The 14,588-nt window shown below is 32.7% G+C and overlaps 1 protein-coding gene and 1 long non-coding RNA gene across 2 annotated transcripts; one reads left to right on the top strand and one right to left on the bottom strand.

Annotated features, from left to right (window-relative positions):
- Nucleotides 1-240: 240 nt before the first annotated feature.
- HBP1 (SOUL heme-binding family protein) lies at nucleotides 241-1,295 on the bottom strand. Its single transcript, XM_079052516.1, has 2 exons — nucleotides 927-1,295; nucleotides 241-793 (listed from the first exon to the last, which is right to left on the bottom strand). The coding sequence occupies exons 1-2, from the start codon at nucleotides 1,196-1,198 to the stop codon at nucleotides 379-381; spliced, it is 687 nt and encodes a 228-aa protein (XP_078908642.1). The 5' UTR covers nucleotides 1,199-1,295; the 3' UTR covers nucleotides 241-378.
- A 7,085-nt stretch (nucleotides 1,296-8,380) lies between these two features.
- Nucleotides 8,381-9,651, top strand: LOC145117043 (uncharacterized). The gene is made up of 2 exons (XR_013712467.1): nucleotides 8,381-8,924; nucleotides 9,217-9,651. It is a non-coding gene; the product is annotated as an uncharacterized LOC145117043 (long non-coding RNA).
- The last annotated feature ends 4,937 nt before the right edge of the window (nucleotides 9,652-14,588 follow it).

Raw genomic sequence — 14,588 nt, forward strand, 5'->3', positions numbered from 1 at the left:
AAATGGTTCTCTTTTTATTTTTCTAATTAATTATTTTAACTAGTAATACTATGCCATTTACGTGAAATGTGAGTCTAGTGACAGGAACATTTGAACAAAAAATATAGTTTTATGATTTTTTTTTGTACCAATGTCTTACTTCGATGATATTTTTTTTTGAATAATTTCAAAACATAATTACCCCTCTAAACCATTTCCCTTTTTCAAAGTTAAACACATTTAATCGTTAAAACATGTAAATGTTCTCGAACGGAAGATTATTGATTACTTATACACTATCGAGTGTTTATTGGGATCAAAAGCATATCTATATCTATGGCTTGTTCATGACAAAAATTACAAATTGCTCGTCATCTGTTTCCCTTCCCTTCGACTGGATTACATATCAAACTTGAACCAAATCTCATTTACTCTGTTGTCAAATTCGAATGGAGAATTGTATTGAGCAACCGTGTAAACTGTCGTGATGTCACGGGAGTGGCTTTTCTTGATGGCATCCAACCAAGTAGTGCCAGAGAGACTGGCGGACAAGGCCGCAGCTTCAACACCGACGTCTGAGTCCTTTATAAATCCACCGAATTGGCGTACGGCTACATAAGTCGGTCCCCATTTCTGGATCGAAATTCCGGTAGCCGGAGGTGGATCGACTTGGTTCTTCTTCGGGACATAAAAACTCACCAGAAATGAAGATTCGCAGAAGGGTCCGTCACTCGGAGCAATCTCTGTTAGAACCGGAGCTGTCATTTCTATCTGCTCATTGTAGTTGTTTTTCCCTTGGATGTAGTTGAATAACCTAAAACGAAATAATCAATTTAAACAAGATTGGTAAACTATAACTTGAAATCGGAATTAGGGTTCGAGTTTTCTAAATTAAATGCTTGGTTTTCGAAACGAATCGAGTACTAAAAGGAGTAAATTAACGTAACTGTAGGAAACCGGTGCGAGTGCCATCGACAAAGGAGATGTCATCGATGGGAGAAGTAGTCGCCCACATACTGGAATTATAAACGCGAATCTCGTAGCCTTCTCCGGAGTTGATTACATCGTATGTTGGACACTCAATACGGTTGCACTGCTGCGGGAATCCACCGACTGCGACGGCTTCCTTCTGTGTCAAAATTCCCGGCCATGACCCCAACTTGACGTCGGAGAGTAGGCTCAGTAGCATCGATAGCTTAAACAGACTGAAAACTGCCATTTTCAGTTGGAAATTTTGAAGAATAGCTCGAGGTGGGTATTAATGGTATAACAACAATGGAGAATGACCACACATTAAGGATTGATCAATGGCGTTCTGTGTTTAGCTCGGATTTCAGTGGGTGACATTGCTACACGTAAACTGCTCTGGTGACTGGTGCTAGTCTTCATATCTCTTATGGGCCATCAATAGTTCAACAATCTACATGGGTCGGGTCTGGCCCATTTTCTATACGTCGTTATATGCTATGCGGGAGGGATATTTCCACTTCTCTTTTTATTCATCCATTTAATTAGGGGTTTTTTTAGACACCATTAGACAATTTAATGACAACTTATCAATCTACAAAAACCAATGTAGTTTTATTTTTCAAGAAAACGGCACAAGCCTTTTTGGTGTTAAGAACCCACTCGCGTTTAAACCCTAATTAATTTTTGAAATATTTTTATTGGTTGAAATTACATTGTTTTCCGATATAATTATATGGTAATAATTTATCATCATTTATTTAAAAAGTAAGCCTAATAATATAGGTTGGTGTAGGGATGAAAGTGGGTCTAAACCCGGACCGGATAGACCCGGAACCGGTTAACGAGATTTTGTAGAACCGGAAATCGAATCGGTATATAGGAACCGGTTTCGGTTCGGTTCCGGATAAAGTGGGTCTAGAACCGGAAAATCAGAAAACATCAAAGTGGGTAGGTTGGAACCGGATAAAGTGAGTTTAGAACCGGAAAAACCAGAATTTTTTGGTAATTACTTACTACTTAGTGGGTTGAACTTTGAAAATTTTCATATTGATATCCCGACTTTGGGGGACTGTAGCTCATTGAATATGAAACCAAAATTGACAAAAATATAGTCTAAAATCATGTACAAACTCTAAACTACACTTTCGAAAAAACCGAATGTCAATCCGACTTTAAAGGAATGAGATATGCATGTGTTAACATTTTCACAAAATATAAAGTACAAAAACAAATAGCTAAAAAGTTGAAAATTTTCAATTTTGATATCCTGACTTCGGGGGACTGTAAATCATGAATATTAAACCAAAAATGACAAAATTATAGTCTAAACTCATGTACAAACTCTAAACTATAAGTTGGAAAAAACCACATGTCAATCCGACTTCAAACGAATTAGATATGCATGTTTTAAAACTTTCACAGAATACAAAAAAACTGAAAAACTAAAAACTTTCAGCTTTGACATCTCGACTTTGGGGGACTGTAAGTCAATGAATATAAAACTAAAAATGACAAATTTATAGTCTAAAATCATGTACAAACTCTAAACTACACGTTGGAAAAAACCGCATATCAATCGGAGTTGAAACGAATGAGATATGCATATTTTAAATGTTTCACAAAAACCGGTTCCAACCCTATAAGTGGTTCTGGTTCCTAACACCGGTTTCGATTTTTAGACCCGGTTTACACGGACCCGATGGACCCAAACCCAGATTACCCGGAACCCGGGTAAAGCCAATTTTTAAACCCGGAACCGGAACCGGTTCTATATATTCCAATTCTAACAGTTCCGGTTCTGAATCTCATCACTAGGTTGGTGTGTCTATAATAAAACGCATCTACTTAATATATTTGTATTTTTACTTTTGTACCTTTTTATAACCACATCCATTCAAACATTTTTCTTAACTGTGATCCGTTGTGATTTCTTATCTTGTTTTGATTTTATAACTTATTTTATTTTCACTTTTATATATTTGATTTTGAAATCCAGATCTTTCATTTTGATTTCCAAATCCGTTTCTAATTACTTTTATTTTTACCATATATATATATATATATATATATATATATATATATATATATATATATATATATATATATATATATATATTGGTGAAGTTCAATATATAATCATTATTAACATTGAACCAAGGAAACCAATCGTGAGCATCGAAAATCATAGTGAATATGTCTTTTATTAATAAACATCAACATCGATAAAAACAAAATAATAATAATAAAATAAAATAAAATAACTCGATCAGTTCAGATTCACACAGTGAATCTAAACTGTAAATATTTCAATTTTAACAATCACAATGCGATTATGACTTACTATTTCAACTATTTGATCATTCACAAATTAAGTGAAAATTACATATGAATCGAAATATATTTCCATATAGTTTTATAATATTTAACGTTTTGATTACTCCTAAATCAGTTTTGAAAAATTAACAAATTGATTTATTCACATTGTGAATCTGAACTATGTATAGTTTAGTACCAAAAAAATATGAATTTTGATATATTTATTAATTGTTTTCGATTAAAAATAGACCTTAACTTTTTTAAAAAAAAAACAAAGAAAATGAAGTGAGTTTTTTTGAAAAAAAAATCAATTTTCATATATCAATATAGATCACTATGGAAAGGTGACGAAAAATCATGAACAACAGTATATTCTGGTTTTTTTTTCTCGATAAAATTCATGAACAACGGTATATTTGGTGCATGTGTATCCATTGTTAATGTCCACAACCATTCAATCGCTTTAAATTCTGACACGCTTTAGATTGGTTCATTGGTTCTTCATTAATAATAGTTCTCTATTGAACTTTTCCACATATGTGTATATATATATATATATATATATATATATATATATATATATATATATATATATATATAAGGAAAACGTAAGTTACAACACAATGCTTTAGATTGGTTCATTGGTTCTTCATTAATAATGGTTCTCTATTGAACTTTTCCACACACACACACACACACATATATATATATATATATATATATATATATATATATATATATATATATATATATATAAGGAAAACGTAGGTTACAACACAATGATCTATGTCTTTCACATAAAGACAACATACTATAAACTATCAACCTACAAAACCCTAATGAAATCGGAATTTATAAGGAAATTTACATACCTCTTGAATTGTTGTTGCAAACAAATCTAAAACCTTCTTCAAAGCTTTTGGAAGCGGGCACCACAAGTGTCGTGCCTCTGATGCTTCACATCCAACCCTTGTAACTAAGAGGCTTGAAGAGAGACGAGAGGGATGATAGAATTTTTGGTCTTGGCTCTAAAGAATGAAGTGGCCGAAAATTAGAGTCTAAGGGTTCCTTATATAGTGCATATTAGAAACCCTAGATAACCCTAAAATGAACAAAATAATATTTATTCAAATTGGTAATTATTCAGCTTCCTATTTTTTGTAACGAATATTCCAGATGCCCTGGAATAACCTAGAATTCGTCCACCCCTTCCAAGGAATGTTTTGGACTCTCTCTTGTTCAACTCTTAAGCAATTGCACTTTAACCCTTACACTTTTAATTAATTCAATTAGTCTCACAATTAATTGTAATTAATTTTTAATTATATATTATTATTTCTAATTATGTAACACCTGGTTCTTGGTACGTATTCTTTTATCAAATCTTTAAATGTTTAGCATTTTGGGTCTTGGACTCGGCGAGTCGAAGGACCAACTCGCCGAGTAGAAGCGGGATGGGACGCGGGGTTTAAGTGATGTACTCGGCGAGTCGGGTCCCCGGACTCGGCGAGTAGACCCTGTTTGGACAAAAACCCTAATCCAGGGGTGTGCACCCTATTTAAACACCTTAACTCGGCCTCCTTCGTCCCATTTACTCCCAGAAGACCCCCCATAGCAAACCCTAGCCGTTATTGAAGAGTTTTAAGGCATTTAGAGTGATCTTGGTGATTTTGTGGTTCAAGGAAGAAGGAAAAGCTTGAAGGATCAAGAGGAGGCTAGAGGGATTCAGTTGTGAGCATCATTTGCAGTCTTCAGAAGGTATAAAGTCTATACCTTGCTCTTTCATTTGTTAGATCCCTCTTTGGGAAGATTTAGGTCTTTTATGAGCCATTTTGGTAGCCAACCATGTTTGCAAACGTGGTTGGGGATTTGAGCTTCTGAATGACATCATTCAGAGAGTCACTAGGCAGATTTGGGTTGCTTTTGCACCCATGAAAGGTTCCATGTGCCATATGAGCTTGTTTTATGTCCTTTTGAGCTCAAAGTCCCATGCAAGCACGTAAAGGTTGTAACTTTATGTGTTAGATCGATTGTAGAAGCTTGGATCTATCTTTTGATCAAAGGATGTACATCAGAAAGCAAAGATTTAGGGTATGGACGTGACCAACTCGGCGAGTCCACTATTGAACTCGGCGAGTCTAAGGGTTTTGCCCTTTCTGTTGAGGGTCAAAAGAACCCAGTTGAGTGTGGAAAGGTTTTAAGGGGGTCCCAGGGAGTGACCCAACGTTCTGGACTAAGCCATTGTGCTGGAAGTTCATGGGACTCGGCGAGTGCATGAACGGACTCGGCGAGTCCAAGGCAATCTCCTTAGAACTCGGCGAGTTGTTCATCAACTCGGCGAGTTGAGGACAGATCTGGTTCATCAGATACAGATCTGGTTCATCAGATACAGGACAACTCGACGAGTTGTTCATCAACTCGGCGAGTCGGATGAGTTTTCATGGGGCGTTCGAATGAGAGAAGAACTCGTCGAGTTGACGGCCCAACTCGACGAGTAGGGTCACGGATGAGGACGAGTAGAGAGTGAGGGACTCGGCGAGTTGACGGCCCAACTCGGCGAGTCGGGTCAACTGGAAGTTGACTTTGACTTTGACTTTGACTTGACTTGGTTGGGGGTAAATGGTCATTTTACCCTAAGTATAGAGATCAGTTTTTAACTGAGTGTTTATGGGGTTTGTAGCCGGAGGATTTCCGGAGCAGCAGCGGACGGAGGTTTCCCGCACAGATTATCAGCAGCCACTTGTACGAGGTGAGTTACCTTCCAGTAGCGGTGGGTCTATGGCCACAATGCCGGCCCACCAGTAGGAGTTGCATGATAGATGATTGTCTCTGTGATATTCATCTAGGGTTGTTACTACCTGTGATATGTTTATGTGCTAAAATGACATGATGCTATGTACTAGTGACTGTAGGGGGAGATAGTCCCCAGATTACCGGCCAATAGGGTCGAAGGGGCGGTCGTGCCCAGCCATGCTAGATAGATTATGTGATAAATGTGTTATGTGGTAGTAGTAAGGGGGTGAAATAGTCCCCAGTACCCGGTCGAGAGGACCGAAGGGGAGACCAGCACCCAGATATGCTAGTCAGTACCCGGTCGAGAGGACCGAAGGGGAGGCCAGCTCCCAGATATGTTAGACAGTACCCGGTCGAGAGGACCGAAGGGGAGACCAGCACCCAGATATGCTAGTCAGAACCCGGTCGAGAGGACCGAAGGGGGGGCCAACTCCCAGATATGCTAGACAGTATCCGGTCGAGAGGAACGAAGGGGTAGGTCGGGCACCCAGATATGCCGGACAATATATGTATGTTATGTAACTGTATGGTATGTGGTACGATGAGGGAACTCACTAAGCTTTGTGCTTACAGTTTATAGTTTTGTTTTCAGGTACCTCTTCGTCGAAGGGGAAAGAGCTGGCGCGGTAGCGGCACATCATACACACACATTGATTTCCGCATCATGGGTTATTCTGGGATTTGCACTCTGACATTATTATGTTTTTGTAAAATGGTTTCCGGACACGCGACATTTTTATGAAATGACATGATCAGTGAATGTTTTACTTCTAATGTTTGCTAAGTATATGTTTCAAAAATGAATTTTTTTGGCTCGTATTTTGGGATGTTACAAATTAATATAATATTTTCATAATATATTAACAATTTCATTTATTGCTATTTATTAATCATATAAAAAAACCAATAAATCGGTCTCTCTTTCTAAAAGTCATCATATTCAATTATTAGGTTTGAGGGCAACCCAAAAATATTTTGCTAATAATTCAAGTATATACTAATTCAGTTATCGGCTTAGACATCTAATCCAATATATATATATATATATATATATATATATATATATATATATACGGAAGGGTTATTTGGAAAACAAAAAACCTTAAAAAACCCTAAAAATCATAAAAATGCATAAAAAAATACTTAGAGATCACAAAACTTTTTTTTGAACTTTTTTATGTAAAAATCGCAACTTTTTTAATAAAATCGCTGAAAAAAAAAATAAAAAATCAATTTTTTTTTTATAAAAAAAAGGAGGTTTTTTTTCAAAAAAAATTTCAGCGATTTTGTATTAAAAGCAGCGATTTTTTCATAAAAAAATTCAAAAAAAAGTTTTGTGATCTCTAAGTATTTTTTTTATGCATTTTTATGATTTTTAAGGGTTTTTTTAGAGTTTTTTGTTTTCCATAGAGCATAAACATATATATATATATATATATATATATATATATATATATATATATATATATATATATATATATATATACACAAATAAGACTCTTTTGAAGCAAAAATTAATTAAAAATACATCTAGATTTATACAATCGTTGAAAATCTTTGTTTGATTTATTAAATATCATAGCACACTAATAAAAACATTAATTTTTTTATTATGTGTAATCTAAGTTCGTATGACGTTCACAAATAATAGTGGTTATATATACGATTTGATACAAAAATATTTAAAAGATTCTAGTAATACTGTGTTCGTGTGGTGTTTATATTATATTTATATGATTTTTTATTTAACTTATACTTCAAAGTTTTAGATATTTTTTTATTTATATATACTCTATTTAAAAAAAAGAAATATTAAGTGTCATACCTTACGTTAACGAAAAAAATTTATTGACGGAATAATTGAAGCAGACATTATGCTCACAAATAAAATAGCGATCGCAGACCGCGATTTGAAATAGCAGATCTTGCAAAGTATAAATCCAAATTATTTTTTATTTAATTTTTGCTTCAAAAGAGTCTTTTATATATATATATATATATATATATATATATATATATATATATATTATAATACATAAATAATATAGGGCGCATCAATTTTTAAGACTAAATCTTAAAAACAAGGAGGTGAAATCTACCTTGAAATAAGTTGTGAATGGTATAGATTGTGAATGGTATAGATTGTCATCGAAGTGAATGAGATTAAACCAATCAAAACACATATACTATCATTAAATCCTAAAGTACAATTTTTAATGCTTTAAACTAAAGAAACCATTTGATGTAGAAACACATGCGTATTTTTTGATATATACTCTAATGTACCTTCTCATTTTGAATCCATTTCTTGCTGAACACCACATTTTCTTAGAAATCCTAACTACAACCACGAGCACCAGATGCCGCCACCGGCGAGTATCACCGATGCCGCTGCAACCATGCACCACCAGAAAACTGTCCATCGTCACCACCTTTAGTCATCTCATTTATCATCTACAGCCTTCAACCACCACAAAAATCCCACCACAGATAAGCCACTCCCGCCGCCATCATCCTACCTTCACCCCTATAAATTCTATTCCGACATGGCTAACCCTCTACCTCTTTGACTCTATCTTAAATCCACCATTTTTCGTTGTCCCTCAACCTCACCGTTGATGCTCTACATTAACGTCTCCAAAAGCCGCTCATCGACACCATCATCCCCCAAACACACCATCGTACAACCTCAATGTCTCTCCCTCTTTCTTTCCGTCTGGTTTACGTTTAGATTCACACACATACACCTTGATCTAAACAAACACGCATCTCTCTTTCCATGTGCATGTTTTAGTTCTACATAGATCTCAAATACTTGGCTTGCTTCTTGCTTTGCGAGGCTATGAAAACCTAATCTATGTTCTTCGGTAAAAACACTTCTATCTCCTATAAATTATGGTTATTATTTTGGTCTCAATGTGCATCGACCTGTCCTTGGTTTTTGTTTTTTATTATGATTATTATGTTGCTTTAATGTTGCTGCAACTGAGTGTATTTACTCAGATTTTAGATTGTGTTTATTTGCTTATATATTTGATGTGTGTATTTTCTAAATCTGTTATGTGTTTATTAGATATGTGTGTACATGTAAGGTTAGGATTATTTTTATGTTTCTGAAATCATATACTGTATGATTAAAATTTTATTGAATGAACGCAGGAAAGTATAAAGCCAACCAGTTGGAGCAAGCTATATTTTATTTGGAACTTCAAATTGAGGACATGAATCATAAACTAGATCTATAAAAGGTTGTTTCACATCTGTATATTTGTGGTTAGATGTTTGTATATCAGAATTTCTAGAAAGTTATTTTGTTTAGAAAAATTGCATTTATTAGTTTTATGTGCCTGTTAGTTTTGATGATTTTAAATAATTTGATTTGTGGCTTTTGTATTTCTACTGGGTACTGATGCGGTGAAGAAGTGAGGTTGGGAAGTCAAAACAATTAGATATGATAGTTTTGGAAGGAGATGTCAATGAGTGGGAATGGGGTTTTGTCTAGATTTGTAGGGTATGAATTTCCAGAAAGAGAAATCATGTGCTAGATAAACATGTTACAACTTAAATAAGAAACCATATCTTAATTTTTTTTTATTAATTATCATATTTGCAAATTAATTTTTGTAAAGAACTGAAAACAAGGTTTATATATATATATATATATATATATATATATATATATATATATATTGTAAAGAACTGAAAACAAGGTTTATTTATATATATATATATATATATATATATATATATATATATATAAACCTTGTTTTCACTTCTTTACAAAAATTAATTTGCAAATATGATAATTAATATATATATATATATATATATATATATAATAATCATATTTATTTCAAATATAATATTATCGCTATTGTAAACTTATGCTTAGACATTTAAAATATAAATAAATAAATCTATATATATTAATATACATATTACATATATTATTATCGTTATTATGTGAAACTAATTATTTTATATAAATTTTGCAAAAGTAAAATGTGATTTGAAATTTATCTGTAATCATAAGTAGCTGTATTTATATGTGGAACTGATTATTATTTTATATAAATTTTGCAAAAGTAAAACGTGATTTGAAATTTATCTGTAATCATAAGTAGCTGTATTTATAGGTAGTTGTGCATAGAGCCACCAGCTAGGCTGACATACATTGAAAAAGAAAAAAATAGACTAAGCTACTCTAAAAGTAAACATTGACAGTTAAATTGCTAAAAAGAATTCGTTTATATAAAAGTGTAACACAAAAACTCATATTTAGAATAAAAAAATTGTTGTAAAGTTTGAAGTTTTAGATTAGAAAACGTTAAATTACTGTGTGATAATATTTATATTTATATTTATATTGAAATATAATTTGCACCTAAACATAAAAAGGAAAACATTTGCATGTGTTTCGAAGAATCCAAGAATTATGCATTTAATTTCATTTTAAGTTTTCACAAAAAATTGGCAAACGTAATTAAATATAATAATTTGAAACTTTTACTTGATATTAGTTTTGAAAACTATAATATGAACATTTAAAATAAAGTAGCTTTTTATTTTTATGCTTAGTCATTTATAGGACTTAACCGCATAAATAATTAAGAGCATATTCAGCAAAACTAGCTGATAGCAGATAGCAGGTAACGTTTAATTTTGGAGCGTTTTGTTTAGGTTAAAAGCTAAACGTTCCTGTCGCCGAACGAAACTTTTTCTTTTTTACTAGCGTTTTCTTAAAAGCTAGAAGTTAGAAGCCCCAAAAGCTGCGTGCCGAATACGCCTTAACTCTTAACGAACAACAAAACAATAACTTATTTTCATATTATTCTTAATTATACATCTTTAAATATACATTTATATTTATTATAAAAAATACATGTTTTTATTTTTAATCAATACAACAATACTGCCTATGAATATATTTTAATAATAATTGTTATTTAACAATACGTTACGTGGTTTTTTTTAAACGTCAATATTAACCTACTTCTACCAAACTACTTTTAATACTACTTATGTCTTGGACGCGGCTTGAACCCTCAACCTCAAGGAAGGAGGGCAACACCTGATACCGCTGAGCTAGGATGTAATGGTTTCGGATCGGAACCTAGAGGCGAATTTACATGGTGTCCCGGGGTGCACAGGCAACCCTCAAATTTTACCGTTAAGTGCAAAATTTAATGTAAATTCGTCGAAATCCGCCATAAATCCGTCACAAATTCATCAAAAATCCGTCACAAATCCGTTGAAAATTCGTCAAATTAATTCGTAATAAATGTAAATTTAATGTAAATATGTCAGTGTAACCCTTTTAGTGACGAATTTTATGACGAAAACAAGTTTTTTTTAGCAGTGCACCCTTAAAAAAATTTGTGCAACCTTCATACTTTTTTTCTGCGTTCGCCACCGGAACTAAACTGACCAAAAACTGATTATGGAATTAATGGGGAACCGAGAAACATAATCTTCGAGAAGAAACTACTTGCCGAAAATAAACAATTTACCGCCCTGGCACGATGTCACATTGCAAATTAACAACATACTTTGCTTTTTATCCTGAAACAAAAACATGCCTAAAGAAAACTAATCGCCGAAGAAACAATTCGTCAGAAGGTTGAAACGAACTATCAAACACAAAAATATAACTAACCGACGCCTAAAAACTATCTGGCGATGCTGCTAGATAAAGAGTAATAGACGAAAATTACTATTTGTTGCCCGTCTAGAAACAACTGATCGTCGAAAGGAACAAATCGCCAGAATGAAACAAATCGAAAGGAAACAATTTGACAACCGCTAAAATAACACTAACTTTCGTACGGAAACTAATCACCGGAATGTAACAAATCGCCGCCGCCGCATCGCGCGGATACGTTACTAGTATATATATATATATATATATATATATATATATATATATATATATATATATATATATATATATATATATATAACCGGGAAGGTTCAAATGAGAACAATTATGAAATCGAAAATACAAGAACAAATTTAGGCCACATATTTGTTTTTGCCGCAAAACCCTCCCGCGTATCGTCGCGGCGAATAAATGTAATATTCATATGTGAATATAAAGGTAAGTATATTCTAGCATATTTCAAATCTGCCGCTTAAACACTCCAGCGTATCGGGATGACGAAATAGATAATATTCATATATGAATAAGTATCTATTCATATATCTTATACTATATTATAAAACATATTAGTCATATCTTGAATTTTAAGAAGTATAAGATGCAAAGTTTTTTGTACATATCAATTATGCATAACAAAATCATTAATACTTGCCAAATTTTTAAAGACTTGTAATAAGGAAGGTTATTAAGAAATTTAATTTAATGCTAAATGACAATTTTAAAATATTAAATTCATCTATATAAATTAATTAATATTTATTAAACTAGATACCGAAAATAATTAATTTACATCAAATGTATATACATACAATATAAATATAAGTTCTAAACATAATTATTTTAATTAAAAGTGGTAATTTTTTATTACATAATATTTAATAATAGATTCTAATAATTATTTCTCCGTAAAAAAACTATTCGTCAAAAGAGTTATTTATCGCCGCTGCTTTGTGCGAGACACATCTAGTTCATATATAAGTATATTCATATATGAATAATCACTTAAAAATAAAAACATACTTAATCATACATGAATATACTTATTTATATATGAATACCTGTCATCATCACCAATAACTCTGTCGGTACGTTTGAGGGTTTTGCGGCAAAAAGAAATATATTACACAATGGTGGTTGCGATGTAGTTGCTTTATATTCGCATATGAATATTACATTCCTTTGTTGCACCGGTACATATGAGGGTTTTGCGGCAAAAAAATGTGGCTCAAATTTGTTCTCGCGTTCTCAATTATATAATTGTTCCCATTTTAACATCTCTCTTTATCTCTCTCTCTCTCTCTCTCTCTCTCTCTCTATATATATATATATATATATATATATATATATATATATATATATATATATATATATATATATATATATATATATATATATATATATATATATATATATACTAGCCGTTTACCCGCGCTAAGCGTCGGGCGGCAAAGAGTTTCTTTCGGAAGATAGTTTTAATGTGATGATTAGTTTCCTTTAGACGTGAGCTATTCATTGCGGCCATTTGGTAGACTATTTTGTGTCGAATAGTTCATTTCAACAGCGTCGGGCGGCAAAGTGTTTCTTTCGGAAGATAGTTTTAATGTGATGATTAGTTTCCTTTAGACGTGAGCTATTCATTGCGGCCATTTGGTAGACTATTTTGTGTTGAATAGTTAATTTCAACGGATAGTTTCTTGCTAGGTGCATAGTCATACAATACGACAGAAGTTGAGTCTACATTTGGAATTCATCTAATAGTTCATACTTGATTTTACAATATATAAATAACAACAATCTGCAATCATGTAGTTTTGTACATGTATAACATGTCCAATATATAAAGTACACCAATCTGCAATCATATTGTTTCATCTGCTACCCCTGCATTAAACATCAAATGAGCATCTAAGATACATATTTGAAGAAATTGCAAAATAATAAGTTGTTGATTGTACCTTGTTAATCACATAAAACTTCTTTGTACACAACGTGTGATGTGTAGATTCCATCATTTTTTTCCGGCTTTAGTAATACATTGGTATTGACACGTGATATTCCTCTGGACAACGCCATATAAAATTGGCCATGTGAGAATACCGATTCTGGCAGATGAACACCTACATTTGGACTAATGCATTTGAGCTCTAATAATCGGTAAGAGTGATGCGAAATTAATACAATTTAGGTTTTATAATCTTTACGACACCCATTTTGAATATATTTGGAATGTATTAAACACTAACACAAAAATGAATTGATTCGGCAATTTCATTTATGTACATGTATTGTTTCGTTTAATTATATTGTGTAAATTCGTGCATTTCAAAGCAAATTAGATAGTTGGGAACTTTGGCCGTATTAGGTGACATATAGGAATAGGATTACATATTGGTTAATTGGTTGAAATCCATTACGATGACTTTATAACTATATTAGATAGTTGGGAACTTTAGCCGGATTAGGTGACATATAGGAATAGAATTAGATATCGGCTAATTGGTTGAAATTCATTACGATGATTTTATAACTATATTATACCAAAAATAGTGTTTTGCCCTATTGAGTACAATTAAAATATGTGAGACTTACATAACAAATTAGTGGACTCATTGTTATTAGGTCAGAGTACTGAAATCGGTTATCCACTTTTGGAACCAAACCTAATGCAAACTGAAATCGGTTATCCACTTTTGGAACCAAACCTAATGCAAAATCGACAATTCTTGAACTGGAACTTACCGGTTCCTATTCTTTACATTTTAAAACTACCACCCTTCTACCTTATATCTATCTCAACTCCAAAATCTAACTTTAAGATATCTTTAAAACAAATGTTATTTTTGTGTACTCTTATTATGTGGTGATGATTAAT

This window comes from Lactuca virosa, chromosome 5 (assembly GCF_052849685.1).
Source record: "Lactuca virosa cultivar CGN04683 chromosome 5, Lactuca_virosa_CGN04683_v6, whole genome shotgun sequence".
Classification (NCBI taxonomy): domain Eukaryota; kingdom Viridiplantae; phylum Streptophyta; class Magnoliopsida; order Asterales; family Asteraceae; genus Lactuca; species Lactuca virosa.

What these genes read in the sequence shown, in the direction of transcription:
- HBP1 (XM_079052516.1), bottom strand. Translation starts at nt 1,198, where the DNA reads ATGGCAGTTTTCAGTCTGTTTAAGCTATCGATGCTACTGAGCCTACTC. An exon ending in ACTCGCACCGGTTTCCTACA is followed by an intron (nt 794 to 926) that starts GTTACGTTAATT and finishes ATTTCGTTTTAG; the next exon opens with GTTATTCAACTACATCCAAG.